Below are 26,009 nucleotides of genomic sequence, written 5' to 3'. Positions count from 1 at the left end.
GTCATTGATAAACATCAGCCTTTTCAGTGATTGTGTGAGGAATATGATGAGTGCATTGAATGAAATTGTATGACTGGGGCCTATATAGCCTGAAGACAACATCCTAAGAATATTGAGGCCTGAAAAACTGCAAAAGGCTGATGAAATAAAAACTGCTAAACTGCTGACATTGATGACCAGATACAGTGATTAACTCTGTGGTGGACAACAACATGTTTACATCGTCAAAGACAGTGAGGCTGGATCCAGACAGGCCTTTATTCCAAAAGCTGATGTTTGTGGGAGCGTTTCCACACCCACCCCAGAAAACATGTGCTTTCTGGGGTGAGTGTCCAGACGTTTTCTTGGGACTAGCCCGAGAGAATGGGTAGAGGCCCTACTCTCCTCACCCCAAGCCCCCAGACCCCTTAGAAAAGTAATAGAAACTTATGTGAACTCCTTTAGAAGCCTTGGCCAGCTCTCCCGGCACACAGAAATGATGTGCCAGGAGAGCGGGGGGGGGGGGGGGGGTCCTGGCTTGTAGCGAATTAATTTGATAGTGGATTTATTCTGTGCTTTCTTGGAAGGTGCAGGATAACTCCCCTATTTCCAGGTCTGGACTGCAGTCCAGACAGCATTCCTAGAGTTTACCAGGCTAAATAAGCCCAGCAAACTGTGGAAATACCCTCCTCCCCTCCTCCCAGGGTTTTCCTGGTTTGTAGCAAATTAATCCGGAACTGTCCAGAAAGTTGTCTGGACAGCCCCTCCTTTATTATGGGAGTTTCCAGAATAAAGGTCCTGTCTGGATGGGTCCTGAGTCTTTCAGTTAAGTCAGCACAATGGTTCCTTACCTTAAGAAGGAAAACCAATATCAGTTAAGGAAGAAAAGCCAACATCTGTCCGGAACTGATGGAGTCTGCATGTTTTAGCTGAGAAAAACAACCTGTTCATCATTTACAACTTTTTTGGAACAAGAAGAAGAAATATGCTATATAATATCCAATATAAGAGACCTTTTTACTATCCAAAAGTGTGGCAGACTGCAAGAGCGCAACTTCTGCACACCCGCCACTTTCCCCAAGGGGCGGATGAAGATCGTGTATTCACAGAATGACAGATTTGTATTGAAGCAATCTAGCCTGTGTATTTATTATTTATTTATTTACAGTATTTATATTCCGCCCTTCTCACACCGCAGGGGACTCAGGGTGGATTACAATGGCAAACATTCAATGCCATAGACACACAACACATATACACAGACAGTCAGAGGCTATTTATCATTCCAATTTTCTGGCCACCAGGGGAGCTGTCGCTTCACCGTCAATGTGCAACACTGATGAAGTACTTTCCACATTCCCTGCATGCTTTTGCTGGAGTTTTTTTATGGCCTCGTAAATTTGTTAAATTACCCTCCCCACACATACGTGGTACCTAAATTTCCTACTTGACAGATGCAACTGTCTTTCGGGTTGCAAAGGTCAACAACAAGCTACACAAATGGGCCGGAAGCTCACTCCGACCTGGGCTGGCTTCGAACTCATGACTTTTCGGTCAGTAGTGATCTTAATGCAGCTGACACCCAGCCAGCTGTGCCACAGTCCCGGTGCTATGGGTTTCTTCTCCAGGAGATGGAAGAAGAGATGGTAATGTATGCAGGAAAGAATGAATGTTTATATGTGTGTGAATGCTCTTTCTCTATTAAATACCTGATGCTCTGTCTCACTGTAAGCAGAATAAAATAACCTTTTTACTGATTAAAAAGCATTAATGACAGTTGTGACTGGACTTTTGCAACTTCCTTCCTTTTTCTAGATAGGGAAGATTCCTCTAAGGAAGCAATTGACCCCTCCCTCCTTTTTAATGTGATGAGAAATGTTAATATTCAGTTTAAGGCCATAGAGGTGAAGTTATACAGTGCTTTTGTGCTTTCTATTGTGAACTGAGTTGTGTACAACTACAAGAGTTGTTCAGCACAGTCATTGCATGTCTAGGTAACGCCGATGCAGCACCTTGACCTTGATCACTGACTTTCTTCCTAACCAACCCCCACAGGAGAACTACCTTTTGGGAGTTCGGCACTATGACAGGGAAGAGTACCACACAGCCATTGAATTCCTAGAACAGGCTTTGCGTGACTACAACGTTGCTGACACAGACTGCCGAATCTTGTGCGAGGGGCCACAGAGATTTGAGGAATACGAGTATCTGGACTACAAAGCCACCTTCTATGAAGCCACTGCAGGTAAATCATTTCCTCCAGGGAGAGGGAAACATGGCCTTCTCTGGTTCTTGGAAGAGTATTATGTTACAGCTCTGTTCTACTGTAAGGGATCATGGGTTTAGGGTGCGGGGTCCCTTTTCGAAGAAATCCACAGAGTCCAATTGGTTCATGTAAGACACCATTTATTCAAGCTGATCAGCATGAGACGGACAGTCATCACTTCTGTATGAGCTTACAAAGACTGCCGCCCCCTCCTCTGTTTCTGCCGACCTTTATACTCAAGTAATAAGTCATGGAAAGTACTCTCTTTCCAGCCTCCCTCCCTTGACCTTTTGATGGAAAGTACCTTCTTGTACCTGCAGACTCTGCGCTTAACCACAACCTTTGCACTTAACCACAACCTAACTTCCTATGTAAGCTTGAACTTTGTATGACCTCTACATGATGCCTCTTGTTTTCAAAACATTTTCTTCTGTGTTACTCGTCTTCTACAGAGAAAAGGTATATTTCTCTTTTGCTGTTAATTTCATTCAAAGCCCCTTGCTTAGCATTTGCAAATTTCACTCAAAAACCCTTTCACTACTTACCTAGATTGCAATTCGGCCATGATTATTTGGATTATTCCAGAGACGGGTTGTTGTAGGTTTTTTGGGCTATATGGCCATGTTCTAGTAGCATTATCTCCCGAAGTTTTGACTGCATCTGTGGCAAGCATCTTCAGAGCTTGTGAAGACATCAACACCTCAGCAGTAATCATTGTTTACTGTCATTGCATTAAGTTTGACTGGGTTCTGATGCCTTCCTGGGCCAACCTCTTGGTCTCATCGTGCCTCCCCATCCTAATTGTTGGCATTGCCTATGAAAACCCACTTCCTTGGGACTTTTCCAGAAGATATGGCTTGCATAACACTTGGAAGACCCTCGATGGTCTGGGTCAACAGCAGCAAGTTCTCAGAAATCTCATTAAAATAAAGAAGATATGAGAAATATGCGGAGAGCACTGAGATGTTCTTTCTCCTCTGGGATCTCTCTCTTGGTCCGCATCCCAGCAGGGCTAAAGGAGAGGAATGTCACAAACAGCTTGAATGGGCTTCAGGGGAAAATGCTGGCCTTGAACCAGAGCGGCTGCTGGTCCTATGGAAAATAAATCTTGCCGACTCTCCTTTTGTCAAGATTGTTGAGTTCACCAGTCAGAGCTATTTGGCAGCAGAACATGCTTCTGTCTGGGAGTCTGGTGGAGTGTCCTGCTACTGAGTTTTTAAAGCAGAGGCTGGATGGCCATCTGTCAGGAGGGCTTAGATGGTGTCTTTATGCCTGGCAGAAAGAAGGGGGTTGGACTGGATGAAGTCCATCTCTATGATTCTGTGGTAGTAGGGCTCCATAAATTGGAATCAATGAGAAGCCCTATAATAGTGGTTCTCAACTTATGGGTTCCCAGGTGTTTTGCCCTACAACTCCCATAAATCCTAGCCGGTTTACCAGCTGTTAGACTTTCTTGGAGCTGAAGGCCAAAATATCTGGGGACCCGCAGGTTGAGAACCACTGCCCTATCAGAACAACCTTCTATCTCATCCATGGCCTTTCCTAATAGGCATCTAAGAGTCTACCGGCAGTCATGGGCAAACTCCGGCCCTCCATGTGTTTTGGGCTCCAACTCCCACAACTCCTGGCTGCTAGAAATTGTGGGAGTTGGAGTCCAAAGTACTTGGAGGGCTGAAGTTTGCCCATGCCTGGCCTACTGTATACCATGCAACTATGGACAAGCTTACATAGGGACCACCAAATGCAGCAGCATTGCCCAGGCACGAATCAAAGAACATAAAAGACACTGTAGACTGATTCAACCAGAGAAGTCAGCCATAGCAGAGCACCTGATGAACCAACCTGGACACCGAATACTACAAGGGTTGAATGAAAAGTAATGCCTCCATCTTCGTAACAACTCAGCAAATGGCAGTACTGGTTTGTGGCAGGTACTGGCTTGTTCAGTAGACTCTCCTCTACAGTTCCATTTTGGCAGGAAGCCTTAGCATTGAATGGTTGTGTTGTTAAAGTGCAAAGTATGGAACCCTGTGCAAACAGAAATGCTGGACCACTCTGACACCCATCATGTCAGATTACACAGAGAAGCCATCGAGATCCACAAGTATGTGGATAATTTCAACAGAAGGGAGGACACCAGGAAAATGAACAAAATATAGCTACCAGTATTAAAAAAATGCCAGAATCAAGACAATGAATAATAAACACCACTCAGAAATAGGGGAATTGGAGACAGCAAGCAATCAAGTGCCAGTTAACACCTCCCAAACAGAGGGTACCTCCAGGCAACAAAGGCCGGGCTACCTCTGTGCAAATAGAGATTGACATTGCAGTTTCATGGCTACTCAATGTGATCCAAGTTTGCTAATTGCAACATCCACACTTGGTTTATACCAGTGGTTCTCAACTTTCCTAATGCCGCAACCCCTTAATACATTTCCTCATGTTGTTGAGACCCCCAACCATAAAATTATTTCTCTTGTTATTTTATAACTGTAATTTTGCTACTGTTATGAATTGTAATGTAAATATCTAATGTGCAAGGATGTATATTCATTCACTGGACTAAATTTGGCACAAATACCCGATACACCCAAATTTAAATACTGGTGGGGTTCAGGTGAATTGATTTTGGGAGTTGTAGTTGCTAGGATTGATAGTCCACCTACAATCAAAGAGCATTCTAAACTCCTCCAATGATGGAATTGAACCAAACTTGGCACACAGAACCATGTTTGAGGTTGTTGGGGGGGGGGGGGGTTAATTTATTTTGTCATTTGGGAGTTGCTGGGATTTCTAGAGCATTCTGAACTCCACCAACGATGGAATTGAACCAAACTTGGCACACAGAACTCCCATGACCAACACAAAATAGTGGAAGGGTTTGGTGGGCATTGACCTTGAGTTTTGGAGTTGTAGTTCGCCTACATCCAGAGAGCACTGTGGGTCACTGGACCAAACTTGGCATGAATACTCAGTATGTTCAAATGTGAACACTGGTGGAGTTTGGAGGAAATAGACCTTGACATTTGGCAGTTGTATTTGCTGGGATTTATAGTTCACCTACAATCAACGAGTATTCTGAACCCCACCATTGATAGAGTTGGGCCAAATTACCCACACAGAACTCCCAGTACCAACAGAAAATACTGTGTTTTCTGATGGTCTTTGGCAACCCCTCTGACACCCCCTTGTGACCCCCCCCCCCCCCGGGGTTGAGAAACGCTGCTTTAGACAGACGAAATTTTTTTTCTCCCACCCTTGACATTATTCCACAGGTATACACACACTCCACTTGCTTCACTGCTAGCAGAACGTCTGAAGATGCCAACCACAGATATAGGCAAAACATCAGGAGAGAATGCTGCTGGAATATGGCCATGCAGCCTGGAAAACTCACAGCAACCCAGTGATTCTGGCCATGAAAAACTTCGGCAACACAGGCTTCCAAGATTTCTTAAGGTTCTCCTCCATCTACATGGCCGTACTTGTTTCAGATCCACCCGCAGGAATACATTCGCTTATCACATGAATGCCATCCTTCGTGATTAAGCTTGCCTCGAATGATGTGTACCGCTTCACCCGGCTCCACCTCCAACGGTCTTCCTGGCATGTTTTGGGCATGTTCCTAATGGGCTCCACTTAAGCAAATAACACAGTAAACAAAACATCATGAACTAGAAGTCGGGTGAGGAACAAAACGGGTATCATCTCCTCGTTCCTGATTACCATCCTTGCAAGGCCAGCAAACACAGCATAATTCCACTGAATGTTTACTTGAAACCTTCTCTGTCCTCTCTGAACAACAATTGGGGGACCATCTGGAAAAATCAGGATTTACACCCACGATGGTCACAATTTGTAATTCTCCCCTCGAGGCCAAAGCAGGATCTGGCTTGAATTTCTGGCTTGCAAACTGGGAATGGCTGAGACAGCACAGATTCCGCCTTTGTTCCAAGGCAGCGTTTGCAGCTCAAGTATTTGAACATCGACAAAGGGGCAGGGAGGGGATTAGAGTGGCCGGGCCCTCCATTCAGGGGCCCTGAGCTGGAACTGCTGACCTCGGCTGCTGTGGTGGCACACAGGGGCTGGCACGGGCTGTCTGCGGGCCTTCTGCTTCCACCCACTGGAAAGGCCCTCTTCATCCCAGGGCCTGACGGTCAGTCAACCGGAGGGGCAAGTTGCAAAGAACAAGAGTGTGCCGTGCCGTGCCATTGGCATTTTGCCCCTTCTGAATAGAGATACTTGCATTCTCTTCCACTTTAGGGACTGCATTCAACTGTCCAACCTGACTTAGTTCTTCCTCTCGACCTCCTTCCCTGCCTTCCCTCCCTTTTCTTTTGTTTATTCTCCCTCCCTCCCTTCCCTTCTTTTGCTTATTCTCTCTCCCTTCTTCCCCTTCTTGCTTCCCTTCTTTTGTTTACTTTCCCACCTTTCTTCCCACCCTCCCTTCTTTTCTCCTCCCTCCCTCCCTCCCCTTCTTTTGTTTACTCTCCCGCCTTTCTTCCCTTCCTCTCTTTCTTCCCATTTGTTTATTCTTCCTCTCCTTCCTTCCTTCCTTCCTTCCTTCCTTCCTTCCTTCCTTCCTTCCTTCCTTCCTCCCTCCCTCCCTCCCTCCCTCCTTTTGTTCACTGTCCCTCCTTTCTTCCCTCCCTCCCTTCCTTCTTTTGTTCACTCTCCTATAATCCATCCTTCCAGCCTTCTTTCCTCTCCTCCCTTCCCTCTCTACCCTCCCTTCTTTTGTTGACTCTCCCTCCTTTCTTCCCTCTCTCCTTCCCTCTTTGTTCCCTTTTGTTTATTCTCCCTCTTCTCCCTCCCTCCCTCCCTACCTTCCCTTCCTTCTTTTGTTTACTTTCCCTCCTTTCTTCCCTCCCTCTCTCTCTTTTCCCTTTTTATTCTTCCTCTCCTCCCTCCCTTCCCTCCCTTCTTTTGTTCACTCTCCCATCATCCTTCCTTCCTTCCCTCCCTCCCTTCTTTTGTTCACTGTCCCTCCTTTCTTCCCTTCCTCCCTTCTTTTGTTCACTCTCCCATCATCCATCCTTCCATCCTTCCATCCTTCCTTCCTCTCCTCCCTTCCCTCTCTACCCTCCCTTCTTTTGTTTATTCTCCCTCCTTTCTTCCCTCTCTCCTTCCCTCTCTTTCTTCCCTTTTGTTTATTCTCCCTCTCCTCCCTTCCCTTCCTTCTTTTGTTTACCCTCCCTCCTTTCTTCCCTCCCTTCCTCTCTTTTTCCTTTTTTATTCTTCCTCTCCTCCCTCCCTTCCCTCCCTTCTTTTGTTCACTGCCCCTCCTTTCTTCCCTCCCTCCCTCCTTTTGTTCACTCTCCCATCATCCATCCTTCCATCCTTCCTTCCTCTCCTCCCTTCCCTCTCTACCCTCCCTTCTTTTGTTTACTTTCCCTCCTTTCTTCCCTCCTTTCTTCCCTCCCTCCCTCCTTCCTTCCTTCCTTCCTGTCTCCTTCCCTCCCTACCCTTCCTTCTTTTGTTTACTCCCTCCTTTCTTCACTCCCTCCCTCTATTTTTTCTTTTTTATTCTTCCTCTACTCCCTCCCTCCCTCCCTTCCCTCCCTTATTTTGTTCACTCTCCCATCATCCATCCATCCTTCCTTCATTCCTTCCTTCCGTCTCCCTTCCTCCCCTCCCTTCTTTTGTTTACTCTCCCACCTTTCTTCCCTCCCTCCCTTCCTCCTTCCCTTCTTTTATTCACTCTCCCATCATCCATCTTTCCTCCCTCCTTCCCTCCCCTTCTTTTGTTTACTCTCCCGCCTTTCTTCCCTCCCTCTCTTTCTTCCCTTTTGTTTATTCTTCCTCTCCTTCCTTCCTTCCTTTCTCCCTCCCTCCTTTTGTTCACTGCCTCTCCTTTCTTCCCTCCCTCCCTTCCTTCTTTTGTTCACTCTCCCATCATCCATCCATCCTTCCTTCCTTCCTTCCTGTCCTCCCTTCCCTCTCTACCCTCCCTTCTTTTGTTTACCCTCCCTCCTTTCTTCCCTCCCTCCCTTCTTTTGTTCACTCTCCCTTCCATCATCCATCTTTCCTCCCTCCCTCCCTCCCCTTCTTTTGTTTACTCTCCCGCCTTTCTTCCCTCCCTCAATTTCTTCCCTTTTGTTTATTCATCCTCTCCTCCCTCCCTCCCTCCCTCCCCCTTCTTTTGTTCACTGTCCCTCCTTTCTTCCCTCCCTCCCTCCCTCCCTCCCTTCTTTTGTTCACTCTCCCATCATCCATCCATCCTTCCTTCCTTCCTCTCCTCCCTTCCCTCTCTACCCTCCTTTCTTTGGTTTATTCTCCCTCCTTTCTTCCCTCTCTCCTTCCCTCTCTTTCTTCCCTTTTGTTTATTCTCCCTCTCCTCCCTTCCCTTCCTTCTTTTGTTCACTCTCCCATCATCCTTCCTTCCTTTCTTCCTTTCTCCCTTCCTCCGTCCCTCCCTCCCTTCTTTTGTTCACTGTCCCTCTTTTCTTCCCTTCCTCCCTTCTTTTGTTCACTCTCCCATCATCCATCCTTCCATCCTTCTTTCCTCTCCTTCCCTTTCTACCCTCCCTTCTTTTGTTTACTCTCCCTCCTTTCTTCCCTCCCTCCCTTCCTTCTTTTGTTCACTCTCCCATCATCCATCCATCCTTCCTTCCTTCCTTCCTGTCCTCCCTTCCCTCTCTACCCTCCCTTCTTTTGTTTACCCTCCCTCCTTTCTTCCCTCCCTCCCTTCTTTTGTTCACTCTCCCTTCCATCATCCATCTTTCCTCCCTCCCTCCCTCCCCTTCTTTTGTTTACTCTCCCGCCTTTCTTCCCTCCCTCAATTTCTTCCCTTTTGTTTATTCATCCTCTCCTCCCTCCCTCCCTCCCTCCCCCTTCTTTTGTTCACTGTCCCTCCTTTCTTCCCTCCCTCCCTCCCTCCCTCCCTTCTTTTGTTCACTCTCCCATCATCCATCCATCCTTCCTTCCTTCCTCTCCTCCCTTCCCTCTCTACCCTCCTTTCTTTGGTTTATTCTCCCTCCTTTCTTCCCTCTCTCCTTCCCTCTCTTTCTTCCCTTTTGTTTATTCTCCCTCTCCTCCCTTCCCTTCCTTCTTTTGTTCACTCTCCCATCATCCTTCCTTCCTTTCTTCCTTTCTCCCTTCCTCCGTCCCTCCCTCCCTTCTTTTGTTCACTGTCCCTCTTTTCTTCCCTTCCTCCCTTCTTTTGTTCACTCTCCCATCATCCATCCTTCCATCCTTCTTTCCTCTCCTTCCCTTTCTACCCTCCCTTCTTTTGTTTACTCTCCCTCCTTTCTTCCCTCTCTCCTTCCTTCCTTCCTTCCTTCCTGTCTCCCTCCCTCCCCCCTCCCTCCCCTTCCTTCTTTTGTTTACTCTCCCTCCTTTCTTCCCTCCCTCTCTTTTTTCTTTTTTATTCTTCCTCTCCTCCCTCCCTCCCTTCCCTCCCTTCTTTTGTTCACTCTCCCATCATCCATCCTTCCATCCTTCTTTCCTCTCCTCCCTTCCCTCTCTACCCTCCCTTCTTTTGTTTACTCTCCCCCCTTTCTTCCCTCTCTCCTTCCTTCCTTCCTTCCTTCCTTCCTTCCTTCCTTCCTTCCTTCCTTCCTTCTTTCCTTCATTCCTTCCTTCCGTCTCCCTCCCTCCCTCGTCTCCCTTCTTTTGTTTACTCTCCCTCCTTTCTTTCTTCCCTCCCTCCCTCCCTCCCTCCCTCCCTCCCTCCCTCCCTTCTTTTGTTCACTCTTCCTTCCATCATCCATCTTTCCTCCCTCCCCTCCCTTCTTTTATTTACTCTCCCTCCATTCTTTCCTTCCTTCCCTTCTTCTGTTTACTCTTCCTCTTTTCTTCCTACCCCCTCTCTTTCTTCCCTTTTATTTTTCTCTCTCTCCTCCCTCGCTCCCTCCTTCCTTCCTTCCTCCCTTCCTTCCTTCCTTCCTTCCTTCCTTCCTTCCTTCCTTCCTTCCTTTCCCACCCAACTTCCTTTTTCATGGTTACTGAAGGAAGTGATTAGTAATTGGATATGGCCTCTGACCTATTTGTTTATTTATTTATCCCTCGCCTTTTCTGCAGTAATGGGGCTCAGTTATAATATAAGACAGAATTTCAATCAATCAGTCAAATAAAGAAAGGCAAGTTGCAAAATTAAACTGGTACAGGTAAAAGCACACATCTGAACCAAAGTTAAAATGCAATTAAATCAGTAATAAAAGGATGATAAGAAAGAGAGGAAGACTGGATAGATAGGCTGAGAAATAGACATGATTGGTCTTATTGTTGTCTTGTTTTCCATAGTTTTTAAGGTGAATAGATATTGTAGAATGGATGCTCCCAGGCACCGCTTTGCCTGCCATGGCTCAATGCAATAGACTCCTTCGAGTTGTTTCTGGAGGCACCAGCACTTTTTGCCAGTTAAAGCCCTGAAAAACTACAACTCCTAGAATTTCATAGTATCAAGCCATGGCAGCTAAAGGGGCCTCAAACTCTTGTTCTTCTTCCTGGAATTTGACATTTATGCTTTGTGCTTTGTGTGTGTGCGCATCTCCCTTTCAGAGCACTACATGCAAGTCCTGGTGTGTCAGCATGAGTGTGTGAGGGAGCTGGCGACGCGGCCGGGGCGCCTCTCGCCCATCGACAACTACCTTCCGCTGCATTATGACTTTTTGCAGTTCTCCTATTACAGAGGTAAGCCATGCTTTTTTTGTACTTACTAGAGAAGTCCAAATGTTACTCAATTGCAGGGTTGCTAACTGAAATGCAGGATGGGGCTTCCATCCCTATAACATTTGTGTAGGAGTGCCATTGCTGGGAATTCAATGGTATTGTTTGCTGTCTAGTCAGTATGGTGTCTGCATGAAAGAATAACTGTATGCTCACCTTGAATCCTGCGTTGGGAGTCCTTACAATACATAGGTACGTCCATCGAGTATACATAGTTTTTAGCCCTTACCCCAACTTCGCTCTGACTAAGTAAGTAAATTCAGGGTATTACTTTACTTACTAAGTAAGTAAATTTAGGGTATTACTTACTTAGACGATCCCTCATTGTCCAAGGATGATGGTCCCCCAAGTGTAGTGTCCTGGCGATGTGTCCATAGGTAACTGTGGAGCCCTATTCTTGATCTGCATTTTCTCCCGCAGTGAGGGCATCGGTTTCCAGGTGGAAGGTGGTCCTGGTCAGGGTTGGCTTGATGCACCTTCCTCTTGGTATGTTTCTCTCTTTCACCCTCATAGAATCATAGAATCCTAGTTTGGGTCATCCTTTTTTCCCTTCTTGAAGATTGGGACCACATTGGCCCTCCTCCAGTCTGCTAGAACTTCTCCCGTTCTCCAAGAACTCTCAAAGATGATTGCCAATGGTTTGGAAATGACTTCCGTTAGTTCCTTCAATACTCTTGGGTGTAGTTGATCTGGCCCTGGGGACTTGAACTCATTTAGAGTGGCCAGGTATTCCTCGACAACTTGTTTCCCAATTTGTGGTTGGATGTCCTCTAATCCCTCATCCACTCCATCTTGCTGAGGTTGAAGATTACCTTCGTTTTGTGAGAAGACCGAGGCAAAGAAGGCATTAAGTAGTTCTGCCTTTTCCCTGTCCCCTGTCAGCATTGCCCCATCTTCTACTCGAAGAGGCCCTATCGCCTCCTTGTTTTTCCTTTTTCTACTGACATATAAAAGAAGCCCTTTTTATTGTTTTTAATGTCCCTGGCAAGCCTGAGCTCGTTTTGTGCTTTAGCCTTGCGGACCTTTTCCCTACAGGTGTTGGCTATTTGTTTGAAGTCTTCTTTGGTGATTTCTCCCTTTTTCCACTTCTTGTGCATGTCTCTTTTGTGTCTCAGCACAGTTAGAAGTTCTTTGGACATCCATTCTTGTTTCTTTTCACTTGTCCTATTTTTTCTTTTTGTTGGCACGGTTTGCAACTGCGACTTGAGTATTTCACTCTTGAGAAATTCCCATCCATCCGTAACTCCCTTGTCTTTTAGTATCTGTGTCCATGGAATGCTGCTCAGTGTTTCCTTCATTTTTTGGAAATCAGCTCTCCTAAAGTCCAAAATGCGGGTTTGATTTGTCTTAGTTTCGGTCTTCCTTTGTACCTCAAATTGCAGGAGCACATGGTCACTTGCCCCTAAGGATTCATGCCTCTTCAAATTCTACAGCACTGCTGGTCACAGCTGACCTCCAACTGGAGCACTCAAGGGCCAGGGCTTCCCAGTTCTCAGTATCTCTGCCAGAGATTCTAAGGTCAGCTTTGAGCCCATCTTTCAATCTCTTTTCCTGCCCGCTGACATTCCATTTTCCATTCTTGAGTTCAGAGTAGAGCTTTGGGAGTCGGTGGTCGGCATCCGGACAACGTGGCCAGTCCAGCAGAGTTGATGCGGAGGACCATTGCTTCAATGGTGGTGGTCTTTGCTTCTTCCAGCATGCTGACATTTGTCGGCTTGTCTTCCCAAGAGATTTGCAGGATTTTTTCAGAGGCAACGCTGATGGAATCGTTCTAGGAGTTGCATGTGACATCTGTAGACAGTCCACGTCTCACAGGTGTATAGCAGGGTTGGGAGGACAATCGCTTTATAAACAAGCACCTTGGTCTCCCTACGGATATCCTGGTCCTCTCGCCAAGAATTGGGCACCTGAAAGTTTAGGGGACAGAACAGGCTGGATGGCCATCTGTCAGTGGAGCTTGTATGGTGTCTTCCTGCCTGGATGTCCCTTGAGGTCTCTTCCAACTCTAGGATTCTATGATTTTATGGTATGAAAAGGGGTTGGGTCACTGCCATCTCTGGCCGTAGAGCTCCCTACAAGCCCCTAAACATTGCACTCTCTGTGCTCTTGAACCACTGCTGTGTTGGAAGCTTATTCCAATCCCATACCTCTAAAATAGCCTCAGGACCACAGTTTTTCAAAAGGTGCAGGTTACATACTACAATGCATAGTAACTGTTAGGAGATAAGGATATAAAACAGGTAAATGTGCCTGCTGAAACTTGCAAACCAAGTTGGGGAGAGACAAGTCCAGAAGCGAATCCTTCTCTCGTGCCAGTTTTGCTTTGGGGACCGGCCTGGCCCCCGTCCAGAGAGGGGCACACCCTGTTTGGGGGAGTCCCACCCCATGTTCGTTCTTCTATGGCAAACAGACTGAGATTAGGGGAATATTCTTGGCCCAAGAGGGTTTCCTATCCACAGCCAAACTTGCTAATGTGGAGCATCTGCAGATGGTGAGAAGGAGAGAATTACTGGTGCCGTTGTGGCTCTTCATGACTTCCAATTCAGTGGAGTAAATGAAATCAGCATTCCAAGTAGTTTTTAAATAAAAACAGTGGGTGAGGTTTATTGGACTTCTGGAGTTTACTGTGTATGGCTTCTTAGTTGGAACAAGCTGTGTTTTTGTTCAGAATTTCTCAAACTTTGGTCTGCTAGATGTTTTGGACCTCCGCCCCTGGGAGTTGAAGTCCAAGGCAACTGAAGGACCAAAGTTTGGAGGAACTCCTCCTGGCTTCCTATGACATTTCTGAGCATCCCTGACCAGGAATTACCAGGGATATTGTGGATGCATCATGGAGCCATAGCAAATGGTCATGTGTTCCTCTTTCAGTTGGCGATTATGTCAAAGCCCTGGAGAACGCCAGATCCTACCTTCTGTTCCACCCTGATGACGAAGACGTCTTAGACAATGAGAGCTATTACGAAAGCCTCTTAGAAGGATCAGTGGACCTGGGAAGCATCAAGCCCAGGGAGGTAGGAATATGCTGCATAGGTGTCATTTTTTTAAGGGCAAAGACTGGGGTCCAATTGGTATTTCAAGCTGTCATGAATATGTGATGTATGGTTTGAATGGAATTGTATGAAAGGTGTATGGTTGATGTCTATATAGCTTAAAGATGCCATCCAAAGATTGAGGCCTGGAAAACTACTCAACTGCTGAACTGTAATGAAAAGTTGTTGCTGAACCACTGAACTGTTGATGACCAGAGGCCAATGAATAACTCTTGGTGGAAAACAACATGTTTACATTACCAGAGACAATGGTTCTTTTAAGTTAAGGAAATGTTTACATGGATTCCTTACTTAAGAAGGAAAACTAGTATAGTTAACATCTGTCCAGGAACTGATGGAGTCAGGATGTTTTAGATCAGTAATTCTCAACCTGGGGTCCCCAGATGTTTTAGGCCTACAACTCCCAGAAATCCCAGACAGTTTACCAGCTGTTAGGATTTCTGGGAGTTGAAGGCCAAAAACATCTGGGGACCCCTGGTTGAGAACCACTGTTTTAGATGGAAAACAACATGTCATTCATTTACAACTTCCTGAACAACATCAGCAGAAATATTGCTATATAAGAGACACTTTACTATTCCAAAATCATGGCAGACAACAAGGGTTGGTCTGGTCCGCTTGCCATCTTCTCCAATGAAGGGAGGAGGGTAGTGTATTCACAGAATGTAAGATTTGCTGGGAATGTGTTCGGACCTAATTCAGGGTCTCTTTTCCAGGAGAAGGAAGAAGAGATGGTAATGTATGCATGATGATGAATGAATGTGTATATTTATGTAAATAATGAGTGAAATTTAAGATCTCCTTTGTTTGTGTGTCTACTTTCTTTCTCTGTATTGGTCTGTAGTACACTCTCTCTCGTTGCTTTTTTAAAGTTTGAAAAGTATTCATGACAATGCCAGGTTCCCTTACACTTTTTGACCATATCCTATATCCCATATTCAGTTCACCATTGCACAAGCAGAGTTCTATAAATACAACTGCATCACAAGCCATTGTGCCTGTAATGCACCAGTTGAGCCATGTGCATGGGTCTCATTTACACGAGGTGTTTAGAAGAAGGCGCACCATTGGTTGCTCAATGTCAGAACAGTCGATGCATCACTTTCGTAAGTTTGACTTTTGTTGTTTGCTCACAGAGGTATTGAACTGCGATAATTCCACAATGTACATACACTTTTGCTTTACATTCTACAGTGTAGATGCACCTATAGTCATAAGCATAACCTATAGTGGCACTTTTCTTTTGTTGCTCCACCCAGCAGGGTGACTTGGTCAAATAAACCTATTGAACGATCTCTTTGCTCCTAATGTCCGATTGGAGAGAGACAATCAGATTAGATTGTGTGATATGTGATCTTATTTTATATGATGTGGTTAATAATGTGTAATGTTTTATCTGGGGAGGGTCAATTTTGATGTTTAATACTGTTTTTTATCGATGGCATTGAATTGTTGCCAACACTGTGAACCGCCCTGAGTCCCTGTCGGGGTTGAGAAGGGCGGTATACAAATGTCACAAATAAATAAATAAATACATAAATAATCCTTAGGTCCCCCAGTGCAACATTTCTCTATGTAAACTTGCATGATGTGAGGTTGCAATAGATAGCCTTTGCAGTCCCTTTCAGTTCTGAAATTCTCTAATAATACAGTGGCATGACTTTGTTCCCTTGAGTGCATCCAGACTGTGTAATGAATGCAGCTTGGCACTACTTGTAGCTGGAATAGCTCCATTCTATGCCATCTGAAGAGTTGTAGTTTCACATGGTTTGCAGCTTTCTCTGCCAAAGGGTGCTGGTACCTCACATAGAATTATAGAGTTGGAAGAGACCTCATGGGCCATCCAGTCCAACCCCTTTATGCCAAGAAGCAGGAAAATTGCATCCAAAGCACTCCCGATAGATGGCCATCCATCCTCTGTTTTAAAGCTTCCAAAGAAGGAACCTCCGCCATACTCTGGGGCAGAGAGTTCCACTGCTTAACAGCTCTTACATTCAGGAAGTTTTTCCTCATGTTCAGATGGAATCTCCTTTCTTGTAGTTTGAAGCCATTATGCCATTGCGTCCTTGTCTCCAGGGAAGCAGAAAGGAAGCTTGCTCCCGCCTCCCTATGACTTCACCTCACATACTTATACATGGCTATCATGTCTCCTCTCAGCCTTCTCTTCTTCAGGCTAAACATGCCCAGCTCTTTCAGCCGCTCCTCATAGGGTTTGTTCTCCAGACCCTTGATCCTTTGAGTTGCCCTCCTCTGGATATATTCCAGCTTGTCAATATCTCCCTTCAATTGTGATGCTCAGAATTGGACGCAGTATTCCAAGTATGGTCTAACCAAAGCAGAATAGAGGGGGAGCATGACTTCCCTGGATCCAGAAACTAGACTGCTAGGGATCCAAACTGCAGATCCCATGATCCCATAACATGGAGTTCAAGTGGTGTCAAAGTGTGTTTGTTCTACAGTGTAGCTGTATCCCTATGTCTGTTTTTTTCCATTTTCATGCCTATGGAGCAATTGAGGGATCTTCAGAACTGTACAATGAATTTTCTTGCTTTCTAGGTTGGGATTATAGGAAAGTATTGCTTCAGTATAGATTTCCGATCACCTTTTTAATGGCCCTGCAGTCTATGGTGTTCTATGCATATAGTGACACCTGCCAGCAGTGTTATTCTGCCCTCTAATGGTGAGAAGGTGCATTGATCCCATTGATGGTTATCCAGAGGAATTGCACAAAGCGAAATCAATTTAGTTGTGTAATCTCTTCCCAACTGGCTTGGCTTTAGGTTCCCCTTCTCTTGGTCTTTTCAGGAAGCTGTGATGTTCCTCAGGCGGCATAAGATGGAGGCCTACCTGCTACGGACCGGAGCCGCTGGGCTGGGCTTCTTGTACACTGAACCGGTACGAACCTACAACACGGCAGCAGTGAAGAATGGACGAAGGTTGCACTTGGATCGTGGGAAATTGCGGTCCAGATTTACACAATACCCAAATACACCTTGACCCAAACTTTACATGGCTCAATGCCGTAGGATCCTGGGAGCTGTAGTTTTTACAAGATCTTCTGCATTTTCCGCCAATGTTTTGCCTTGTTGAAACTACATCTTCCAGGATTCCATAGCATTCAGCCAAACTGCATTCATTCTACTGTTTCTAAACACCTTCCTTTCCAATTTGGGCATTCCAGTTCAGGCAACATGGAGTTTTGTGTGCAAAAGCCAGCATTTTTCTTTGTAGAAGGCATTCTCCTGCATTGAAAAAGATACGTTTCTGCTTGAAAAAAAATATGTTTTCTGCACAGAAAATTCTGTTTTTCTTTTCCCTTCCTAAAACAAACAAATCTACGTGTAGTTTGGGAAGAGAGTAAGGTTTCTTCTACACTGTGCTTATATCCCAGGATCTGAACTCAGGTTATCTGCTTTGAACTGGATTATATGAGTCTCCACTGCCATGTAATTTGGGATAAGACAATAATCTGGGATATGACTTTGACTTGACTTGACTTGACTGACTTAGGCGATCCCTCGTTGGACGAGTAAGATGGTCTTCGATTATGGATTTCCTTGTGGACTCGTAGGTGGCTGTGGAGCCCTATTCTTGACCCGCATCTTCTTCCGCAGTGAGGGCATTGGTTTCCAGGTGGAAGGCAGTCCCGGTCGGGGTTGGCTTGACGCGCCTTCCTCTTGGCACATTTCTCTCTTTCACCTTCCACTCGTGCCTCCTCAAATTCTGCAGCGCTGCTGGTCACAGCTGACCTCCAGCTGGAGTGCTCAAGGGCCATGGCTTCCCAGTTCTCAGTGTCTAAGCCACAGTTTTTAAGGCTGGCTTTGAGCCCATCTTTCAATCTCTTTTCCTGTCCACCAACGTTCCGTTTTCCATTCTTAAGTTCAGAATAGAGTAACTGCTTTGGGAGACGGTGGTCAGGCATCCGGACAACGTGGCCGGCCCAGCGGAGTTGATGTTGGAGGACCATCGCTTCAATGCTGGTGGTCTTTGCTTCTTCCAGCACACTGACGTTTGTCCGCTTGTCTTCCCAGGAGATTTGCAGGATTTTCCGGAGGCAGCGCTGATGGAAACGTTCCAGGAGCTGCATGTGACGTCTGTAGACAGTCCACGTCTCACAGGCATAGAGCAGGGTTGGGAGGACAATAGCTTTATAGACAAGCACCTTGGTCTCCCTACGGATGTCCCGGTCCTCAAACACTCTCTGCTTCATTCTGGAAAATGCTGCACTTGCAGAGCTCAGGCGGTGTTGTATTTCGGCGTCGATGTTGACTTTGGTGGAGAGGTGGCTGCCAAGGGAGCGGAAATGGTCCACATTTTCTAATGTTACACCATTAAGCTGTATCACTGGCATTGGAGAGGGATTGGCTGGTGACTGCTGGAACAGCACCTTGGTTTTCTCAATGTTCAGTGACAGGCCGAGCTTCTCGTATGCTTCTGCGAAGGTGTTTATCCCAAGATCCGATCCCAGATTATTTCCATATCCCATATTATATGGTGGTGCAGACTCATATAATCCAGTTCAAATCTGTGATCAGATCCTGGGATATAAAGACAGTGTAGAAGAGGCCTTACTCTCTTCTACTCTGCTTCCTCATTAAGTAAAGATAAGGTTTTTAGTGGACTGCCATGGACTGATTTGGATAATGATTTGAACCGGCAAGTTGTTTTAATGTATATTTATAACTGTTTTTAATGTATGCCAATTGTATGTTATGTTATTATATTGCGTTGGCATTGAATAGTTGCGTCCTGAGTCTCTCTTTGGAGGTTGAGAAGGAAGGGGAAGAAATGTTCTAAATAAATAAGTGTCATTTAAGCCTCAAGGTGACCATTTTGTCTTGCTGACTGACCTCTTTTCCACATTGCAGAGTTACTGGAGCATCTCTGGAGCCCGACAAGATGAGAACAGGTAGGCCTTTCACTGCACAAAGTCCTCTTCTCTCCCTCTAAGACCAGCATTGGAAACTCTGGTCACATCTACATTATCCCTTATTCCGAAGGGTGGGCAAGCCAATTCCATGGTGGCAAAGTATTGCACAGAGGTGATCCAGATTAACATGGGGCAGAGCTGCTTAATGGCACTTGGGCAGAATTAGCAAATATGGTTCAAATTCTCTCCAAGGAGCTGGAGCAAACTATGGCTTTGGGACCATGTGAATGGCTGGGTTGATCCTTCATTTCCATCTGGGTTCCTTGTAACACATGGTTTCTCTCGTGGATATAGGCACCTTGTACTTATGTCACATGGGAAATATTCAAGGTGATGCCCCCCACTGCACTCTCATGCCTTTTCTCTCCCACAGGATTCCTTCAGGAGTCCACAGTGACCAAAGCGACGTCTCCGGGAGGGCAGGAAAGAAGACCGTGCCAAAGTTGGGCCGCGAGTTGAGAGAAGGTAAGGGCTTGGAAGCCAAGCCCTACAAGGAGTGGCTTAAAGGACTAGGCCTATTTAGACTGCAAAAGAGAAGGTGGAGAGGAGACATGTTTAAATATTATTCTGTTATTTATTTATTTATTTACTGTACTTATACATGTTTAAATATTGGAAAGATCATCCTGTTGAGGAAGGAGTAAGATTGTTTGCTAGGACTCAATGGAGCATGCATTCAAATTGTATTTATTTATTTATTTGCAGCATCATTTCCATCTGGGTTCCTTGGAACACGTGGTTTCACAGATCCTTGCAAAGCCCAGCCTTGTATCTCTCATGGATACACCGGGGGGGGGGGGGGGGGGGGGGGACTCAGAGCGGCTAACAAAGGCAGCAATTCAATGCCACAAATCAATAACACAGTATAAAACTGTAAATACATACGAAGTTAAAACAATAGCAATTAATTATAACCAATTATCATAACCATCATTAAAACACTACTCAGTCCACAAACCCATTGATAGAACAATAAAACCATATTGTTGTTGTTGTTCATTCGTTCAGTCATCGCCGACTCTTCGTGACCTCGTGGACCAGCCCACGCCAGAGCTCCCTGTCGGCCGTTACCACCCCCAGCTCCTTCAAGGTCAGTCCAGTCACTTCAAGGATGCCATCCATCCATCTTGCCCTTGGTCGGCCCCTCTTCCTTTTGCCTTCCACTTTCCCCAGCATCATTGTCTTCTCTAGGCTTTGCTGTCTCCTCATGATGTGGCCAAAGGACTTCCACTTTGTCTCTAGTATCCTTCCCTCCAATGAGCAGTTGGGCTTTCTTTCCTGGAATATGGACTGGTTGGATCTTCTCGCAGTCCAAGGCACTCTCAACACTTTCCTCCAGCACCACAGCTCAAAAGCATCTCTCTTCCTTCGCTCAGCCTTCCCTAAGGTCCAGCTCTCACATCCGTGATATATTCTCATGTATATCGTCTTGCCAATCCATTTCCATTCAAAGTGCTGCTTTATGTTTATTGCCCAAAGGCCTGGTCCCAAAACCAAGATTTTAATTTCTTCCTGAATGCCAGGAGGGATGGGGTCGATTGTATTTCATTTGGAAGCGCGTTCCACAGGCGGGGGCTACAGCCGAGAAGGCCCTGCCTCTCGTCCCCGCCAGCCACGTTTGTGATGTTGGCGGGAGCGAGAGCAAGGCCTCCCCGGATGAGCTTAAGTTACGAGGTGGGACGTAGAGGCAGATGTGTTCGGACAAGTAAGCTGGGCCAGAACCGTATAGAGCTTTACAGGTCAAAACCAGCACTTTGAATTGAGCTCGGAAGTGGACAGGCAGCCAGTGGAGCTGACACAACAAGAGGGTGGTATGCTCCCTGTATGTAGCTCCTGTTAGTAATCTGGCTGCCACCCATTGGACTAAGTGCAGTTTCCGAAACGTCTTCAAAGGCAGCCCCACGTAGAGTGCATTGCAGTATTCTGTTCAGGATAGAGAAGGAGATCCCACCTGAACATTAGGAAGAACTTCCTGACCCTGAGAAAAGTGGTTCAACAATGGAATTCCTAAGAGAGGATCCATACGGCTGATCCTTTTAGCTTCTAGGCAAAGTCAACTAGATTCTTTTGCATAGCTAGAGGAAAGTATGGCACAAACAGGCATTGCATACCTCCTTGTACTGTATCCAAAGATGTGTTTAAACCAGCACAAGGTGGACCTTGCAAGAGTATTTCAGCTACTACAGCTGTGTTCCTACAAATCATTTCCAACTTACGGTAACACTATCACAAGGTTTTCTTGGCCAATTGTCTTCAGAGGTTGGACTGGATGGCCTTCAGGGTCTCTTCCAGCACAACAGTTCTATAATATTGTTCCATATTCTATGGGAGCCGTTCAATCCATAGTCTCAGCCAGTATATTGGCCCATCATTGAACAACGGATTCCATAGGTCTAAATAAATCTATTTACTGAATTAGGGTTTAAAACATTCCCTGGAAGGGTCAACTTTTAGGAGGGCTTGAGTTGTGGATTCCTACCCGGAAGGAGAGGGTTGGACTAAATGGTCTTTGGAGTCCTTTCCAGCTCTAGGTTTCTGTGGTCTGTTTTGGGTGAGACTAACCAATAAGGGTGGCCTTTGGGACCCTTCAAACTCTAGGATGCCGTCTACTCTGCCATATAAAATCCAAATTATCTTCTTTTATAATCTGGATTATATGGTAGTGTAGAAAGGGCCACAAATTCTGTGTTCTCCTTTGGTTGGGACTAACCAACATTGCTGAGCATCCTTTCTGAACCGCTTCTTCTCCACTTTTGAACTACTACTCCCATCTTGCCTTGACCTGTTTGGCAGGATGATGGACTTTGTAGTCCAAGTCATTTTGAGGATATACGTATTGCAGAAAGAGTATTGTAGAGAAATCTTCACAGACCCCCATTGCCTTGAAGGAAAAGCCGCCTTTGCAGACAAAAGCCAGAGACATCCTGTGATAGTTTACTTTGTTTTTGCTGGCGTTCTGCTGCAAAACTCCCAACTGACTTGAATTGAAATGTTCCATAGTGTCACCATTTACATAAAGGCCTCCTATTTTTCATCCCTCTGAACACAGCTATTTCAATTTATTTTATTTCCAAAGCCTTGCCATTTTTGCAAGCAGGGATCCATTCCCCGTGATTTAGTGCTGCTTTCACCTCCTTCCCATCTGGCTTCTTCCTTCCAGCCGCACAAGGTTTGAACGTTTCCAAAGGTCTGTCTGTGGACTTCTTACTCCTTCAGTCATGTAATTTGGGGTTGCTGTGATCGTGGCAGTTCTGCCCTGAAATTACAAGAGGCAGCACCATCTACTTTCCCTCAATCAGAAAGGACTTGAGTCTTTTCCTAGAAGGAGGATATTTCTGTACCCGCAACTTTCTGTGCGGCACGTGGCCGATGTGCCAAATGGCACGTAGAAATCCCACCCAAAACACACCAATCCCAACCTTGGAGACCACAAGTGAGCAGAAAAACATTGGGTTGTGCCTTTTCTAGACACAGGACTGCCATTATACACAAGGATGCATAGCCTATGTTCAGCAAGGATAAGGAGGATCCTCTCGCCACTGCAAGATCTACCACAGTGTTCCTCAACCTGGGGGTCTGGACCCCTAAGGGGGTCGCGAGGGGATGTCAGAGGGATTGCCGAAGACCATCAGAAAACACAGTATTTTCTGACCTCACACCTCTGAGGATGCTTGCCATAGATGCAGGCGAAACGTCAGGAGAAATGCCTCTAGAACATGGCTCTATAGCCCGAAAAAACCCACAAGAACCTACAGTATTTTCTGTTGGTCATGGGGGTCTCTGTGTGGGAAGTCTGGCTCAATTCTATCGTTGGTGGGGTTCTGAGTGCTCTTTGATTATAGGCGAACTATAAATCCCAGCAACTACAACTCCCAAATGTCAAGATTCTATTTTCCCCAAACTCCACCAGTGTTCACATTTGGGCATATTGAGTGTTTGTGCCAAATTTGGTCCAGATCCGTCATTGTTTGATTCCACAGTGCTCTCTGGGTGTAGGTGAACTACAACTCCCAAACTCAAGGTCAATGTCCACTAAACTCTTCCAGTATTTTATGTTGGGCATAGGAGCTCTATATGCCAAGTTTGGTTCAATTCCATTGTTAGTGGAATTCAGAATGCTCTTTGATTGTAGATGAACTATAAATCCCAGCAACTACAACTCCCACATATCAAGTCTATTTCCCCCAGATTTCACCACTGTTGACATGTGGGCATAGATTGGTCCAGATCCATCATTATTTGAGTCCACAGTGCTCTCTGGATGTAGGTAAACTACAATTCCCAAACTCAAGGACAATGCCCACCAAACCCTTCCAGTATTTTCTGTTGGTCATGGGAGTTCTGTGTGCCAAGTTTGGTTCAATTCCATCGCTGGTAGACTTCAGAATTCTCTTTGATTGTAGGTGAACTATAAATCCCAAATGTCAAAATCAATCCGCCCCGCCCCCCACCCCACCAGTACCAATGAAAATAATTCTATGGTTGGGGGTCACCACAGCATGAGGAACTGTATTAAGGGGTCGCAGCATTAGGAAGGTTGAGAACCACTGGTCTACCACATATTGTGCAGCTGTGGACAAGAAGTCTCCATAGGGACCCCCAAACAGAGCAGCATTTCCCAGGCACGAATTAAGGAACACAAAAGGCATGACAGACTAATCCAACCAGACCACATGATGAACCAACCTGGACACAGAATATTATCTGAGAACACAGAAATGCTGGACCCTCTGACAACCATTATGTCAGATACACAAAGAAGCCACTGAAATCCACAAGCATGTGGACAATTTCAACAGAAAGTAAGTATGTTTACATTGAAGCAGGTTAGAATAATGATTTAATCAGAGTTGGGCAGTCTTATTTCAAATCACAGTTTTATGTAAATATTCAAAAACATTTCACCTCCTGACATAGTTTTCTAAGATCTACAGAGACACTCGCTGGAACACCTCAGCAAGCGAGAGTCCAAAAGTGGCAGGCTCAAACTCAGAACCTCAACCAATGGCTGATACCCAATGAGAGACTCCCCACTGGGCACACAGAGGACTGGGCGACTTGAAAGGCGCTGAACAGACTGCACTCTGGCATCACGAGATGCAGAGCCAACCTTCAGAAATGGGGCCACAAAGTGGAATCCTCGACATGCGAGTGCGGAGAGGAGCAAACCACTGACCACCTGCTGCAATGCAACCTGAGCCACATGCACGATGGAGGACCTTCTTGCAGCAACACCAGAAGCTCTCCGAGTGGCCAGCTACTGGTCAAAGAACATTTAATCAACTACCAAACTCACACATTTTGTATTTTCTCTGTTTGTTTGCTTTGTTCTATTAGAAATGTAACATAATTGACTGGCTGCCCTGACACGAGAAATATAAAAACCTCCTGATGCTTTAATTAATGTAATTTTATTGGTATCTATTTTTATTTTGAAATTTACCTGTCAGAATTCAGATGCCTTAAAGAGCCAGACACAGGAGTATAGTCCAAACAATAGTTTATTAAAGCAAAGTAAACAGGACTCAGGGACACTTGCTTCAGTGCTTCTGGTCAAAACTCAAAGTTTGCAGCAACTTGCTGCTTGAAAACCAAACTTAGAAAATAAACCGGATTAAACTGGCAAAAAATCCGGATTAAATAAGAGTTCTTCTAAAACACACCAAAATCACAGATTTCAAAGATAATAAGCAAACAAAGAGCCGTGAAGAGAAGCCGTCGTCCAGAAGCAGTCCAAAGTCGAAGAAATCCAGTTGAAAGTTCCAAAGTCCAAGAGGCAGCATCGTCGTCAAACCAGTCTGAAGTCAAGGAGAGGGGAAATCCACACTTACGGGAATCCAAGCCGGTCAGTACACGAAGCAAGCAGCAACCTGCAGATCCAGGACACAAGCCCAACAAGAAAGACCCAAAGCACGAAACCAACACTTTGCCTACTGCAAAGTTCTATCATTCCAGTGCCTTCATTTATCTTACAAGTCATCACCCGATGATGAGCTGCCCTCCACCCCATCCTCATCACTATCAGCTGGCTTAGCTTCCACAGCTGAACGCCAACGCCCATCCCTTCAACTCTTCCACCTCTTGTCAAGACTTAGGTCTCCCCACAATTCCATAGTATCACCAGATTGCCAATCCTCGCCACCAGAAAACTCTGCGAAAGTGTCACTGGATGTGGCAAACAAACTAGTCCAATGTGGGCTAGGCAAAACTACGGTGGATCAGTAATTGGTTAAATGGATTAACCCAGAGGGTGCTCACCAAGGCTTCCTCTTCATCCTGGAAAGAAGTGATGAGCGGAGTGCCGCAGGGTTCCGTCCTGGGCCCGGTCCTGTTCAACATCTTTATTAATGACTTAGATGAAGGGCTAGAAGGCAGGATCATCAAGTTTGCAGATGACACCAAATTGGGAGGGAGAGCCAAGACTCCAGAGGACAGGAGCAGGATTCAAAACTATTTTAACAGACTAGAGAAATGAATGGCCAAAACTAACAAAATGAAGTTCAACAGGGACAAATGCAATTCCTTAGGCAGGAAAAACGAAATGCAAAGATACAGGATGGGGGACAATGCCTGGCTCGAGAGCGGTACGTGTGAAAAATATCTTGGAGTCCTCGTGGACAACAAGTTAAACATGAGCCAACAATGTGATGTGACGGCAAAAAAAGCCAATGGGATTTTGGCCTGCATCAATAGGAGCCTAGAGTCTAGATCTAGGGAAGTCATGCTCCCCATGCTCTATTCTGCTTTGGTTAGACCACATCTGGAATATTGTGTCCAATTCTGGGCACCACAATTCAAGAGAGATATTGACAAGCTGGAATGTGTCCAGAGGAGGGCAACTAAAATGATCAAGGGTCTGGAGAACAAGCCCTATGAGGAGTGGCTTAAGGAGCTGGGCATGTTTAGCCTGAAGAAGAGAAAGCTGAGAGGAGATATGATAGCCATGTATAAATATGTGAGAGGAAGCCACAGGGAGGAGGAGGGAGCAAGCTTGTTTTCTGCTTCCCTGGAGATTAGGATGCAATGGAGCCATGGCTTCAAACTACAAAAGAGGAGATTCCATCTGAACATGAGGAAGAACTTCCTGACTGTGAGAGCCGTTCAGCAGTGG

At 45.7% G+C, this 26,009-nt stretch overlaps 1 protein-coding gene across 1 annotated transcript in view; it reads left to right on the top strand.

Annotated features, from left to right (window-relative positions):
* Positions 1 to 26,009, top strand: part of P3H2 (prolyl 3-hydroxylase 2) — a 166,535-nt gene that overhangs the window by 117,192 nt on the left and 23,334 nt on the right. The window contains exons 3-8 of the mRNA XM_060767266.2: positions 2,035 to 2,224; positions 10,751 to 10,882; positions 13,787 to 13,929; positions 16,774 to 16,863; positions 18,837 to 18,877; positions 19,272 to 19,363. Coding sequence (XP_060623249.2) covers positions 2,035 to 2,224; positions 10,751 to 10,882; positions 13,787 to 13,929; positions 16,774 to 16,863; positions 18,837 to 18,877; positions 19,272 to 19,363 — 688 coding nt within the window. The remainder of the gene's footprint in view (positions 1 to 2,034; positions 2,225 to 10,750; positions 10,883 to 13,786; positions 13,930 to 16,773; positions 16,864 to 18,836; positions 18,878 to 19,271; positions 19,364 to 26,009) is intronic.

The sequence above is a fragment of the Anolis sagrei genome, chromosome 3 (assembly GCF_037176765.1).
Source record: "Anolis sagrei isolate rAnoSag1 chromosome 3, rAnoSag1.mat, whole genome shotgun sequence".
Lineage (NCBI taxonomy): Eukaryota > Metazoa > Chordata > Lepidosauria > Squamata > Dactyloidae > Anolis > Anolis sagrei.
This window is presented reverse-complemented; position numbering and strand designations above follow the sequence as displayed.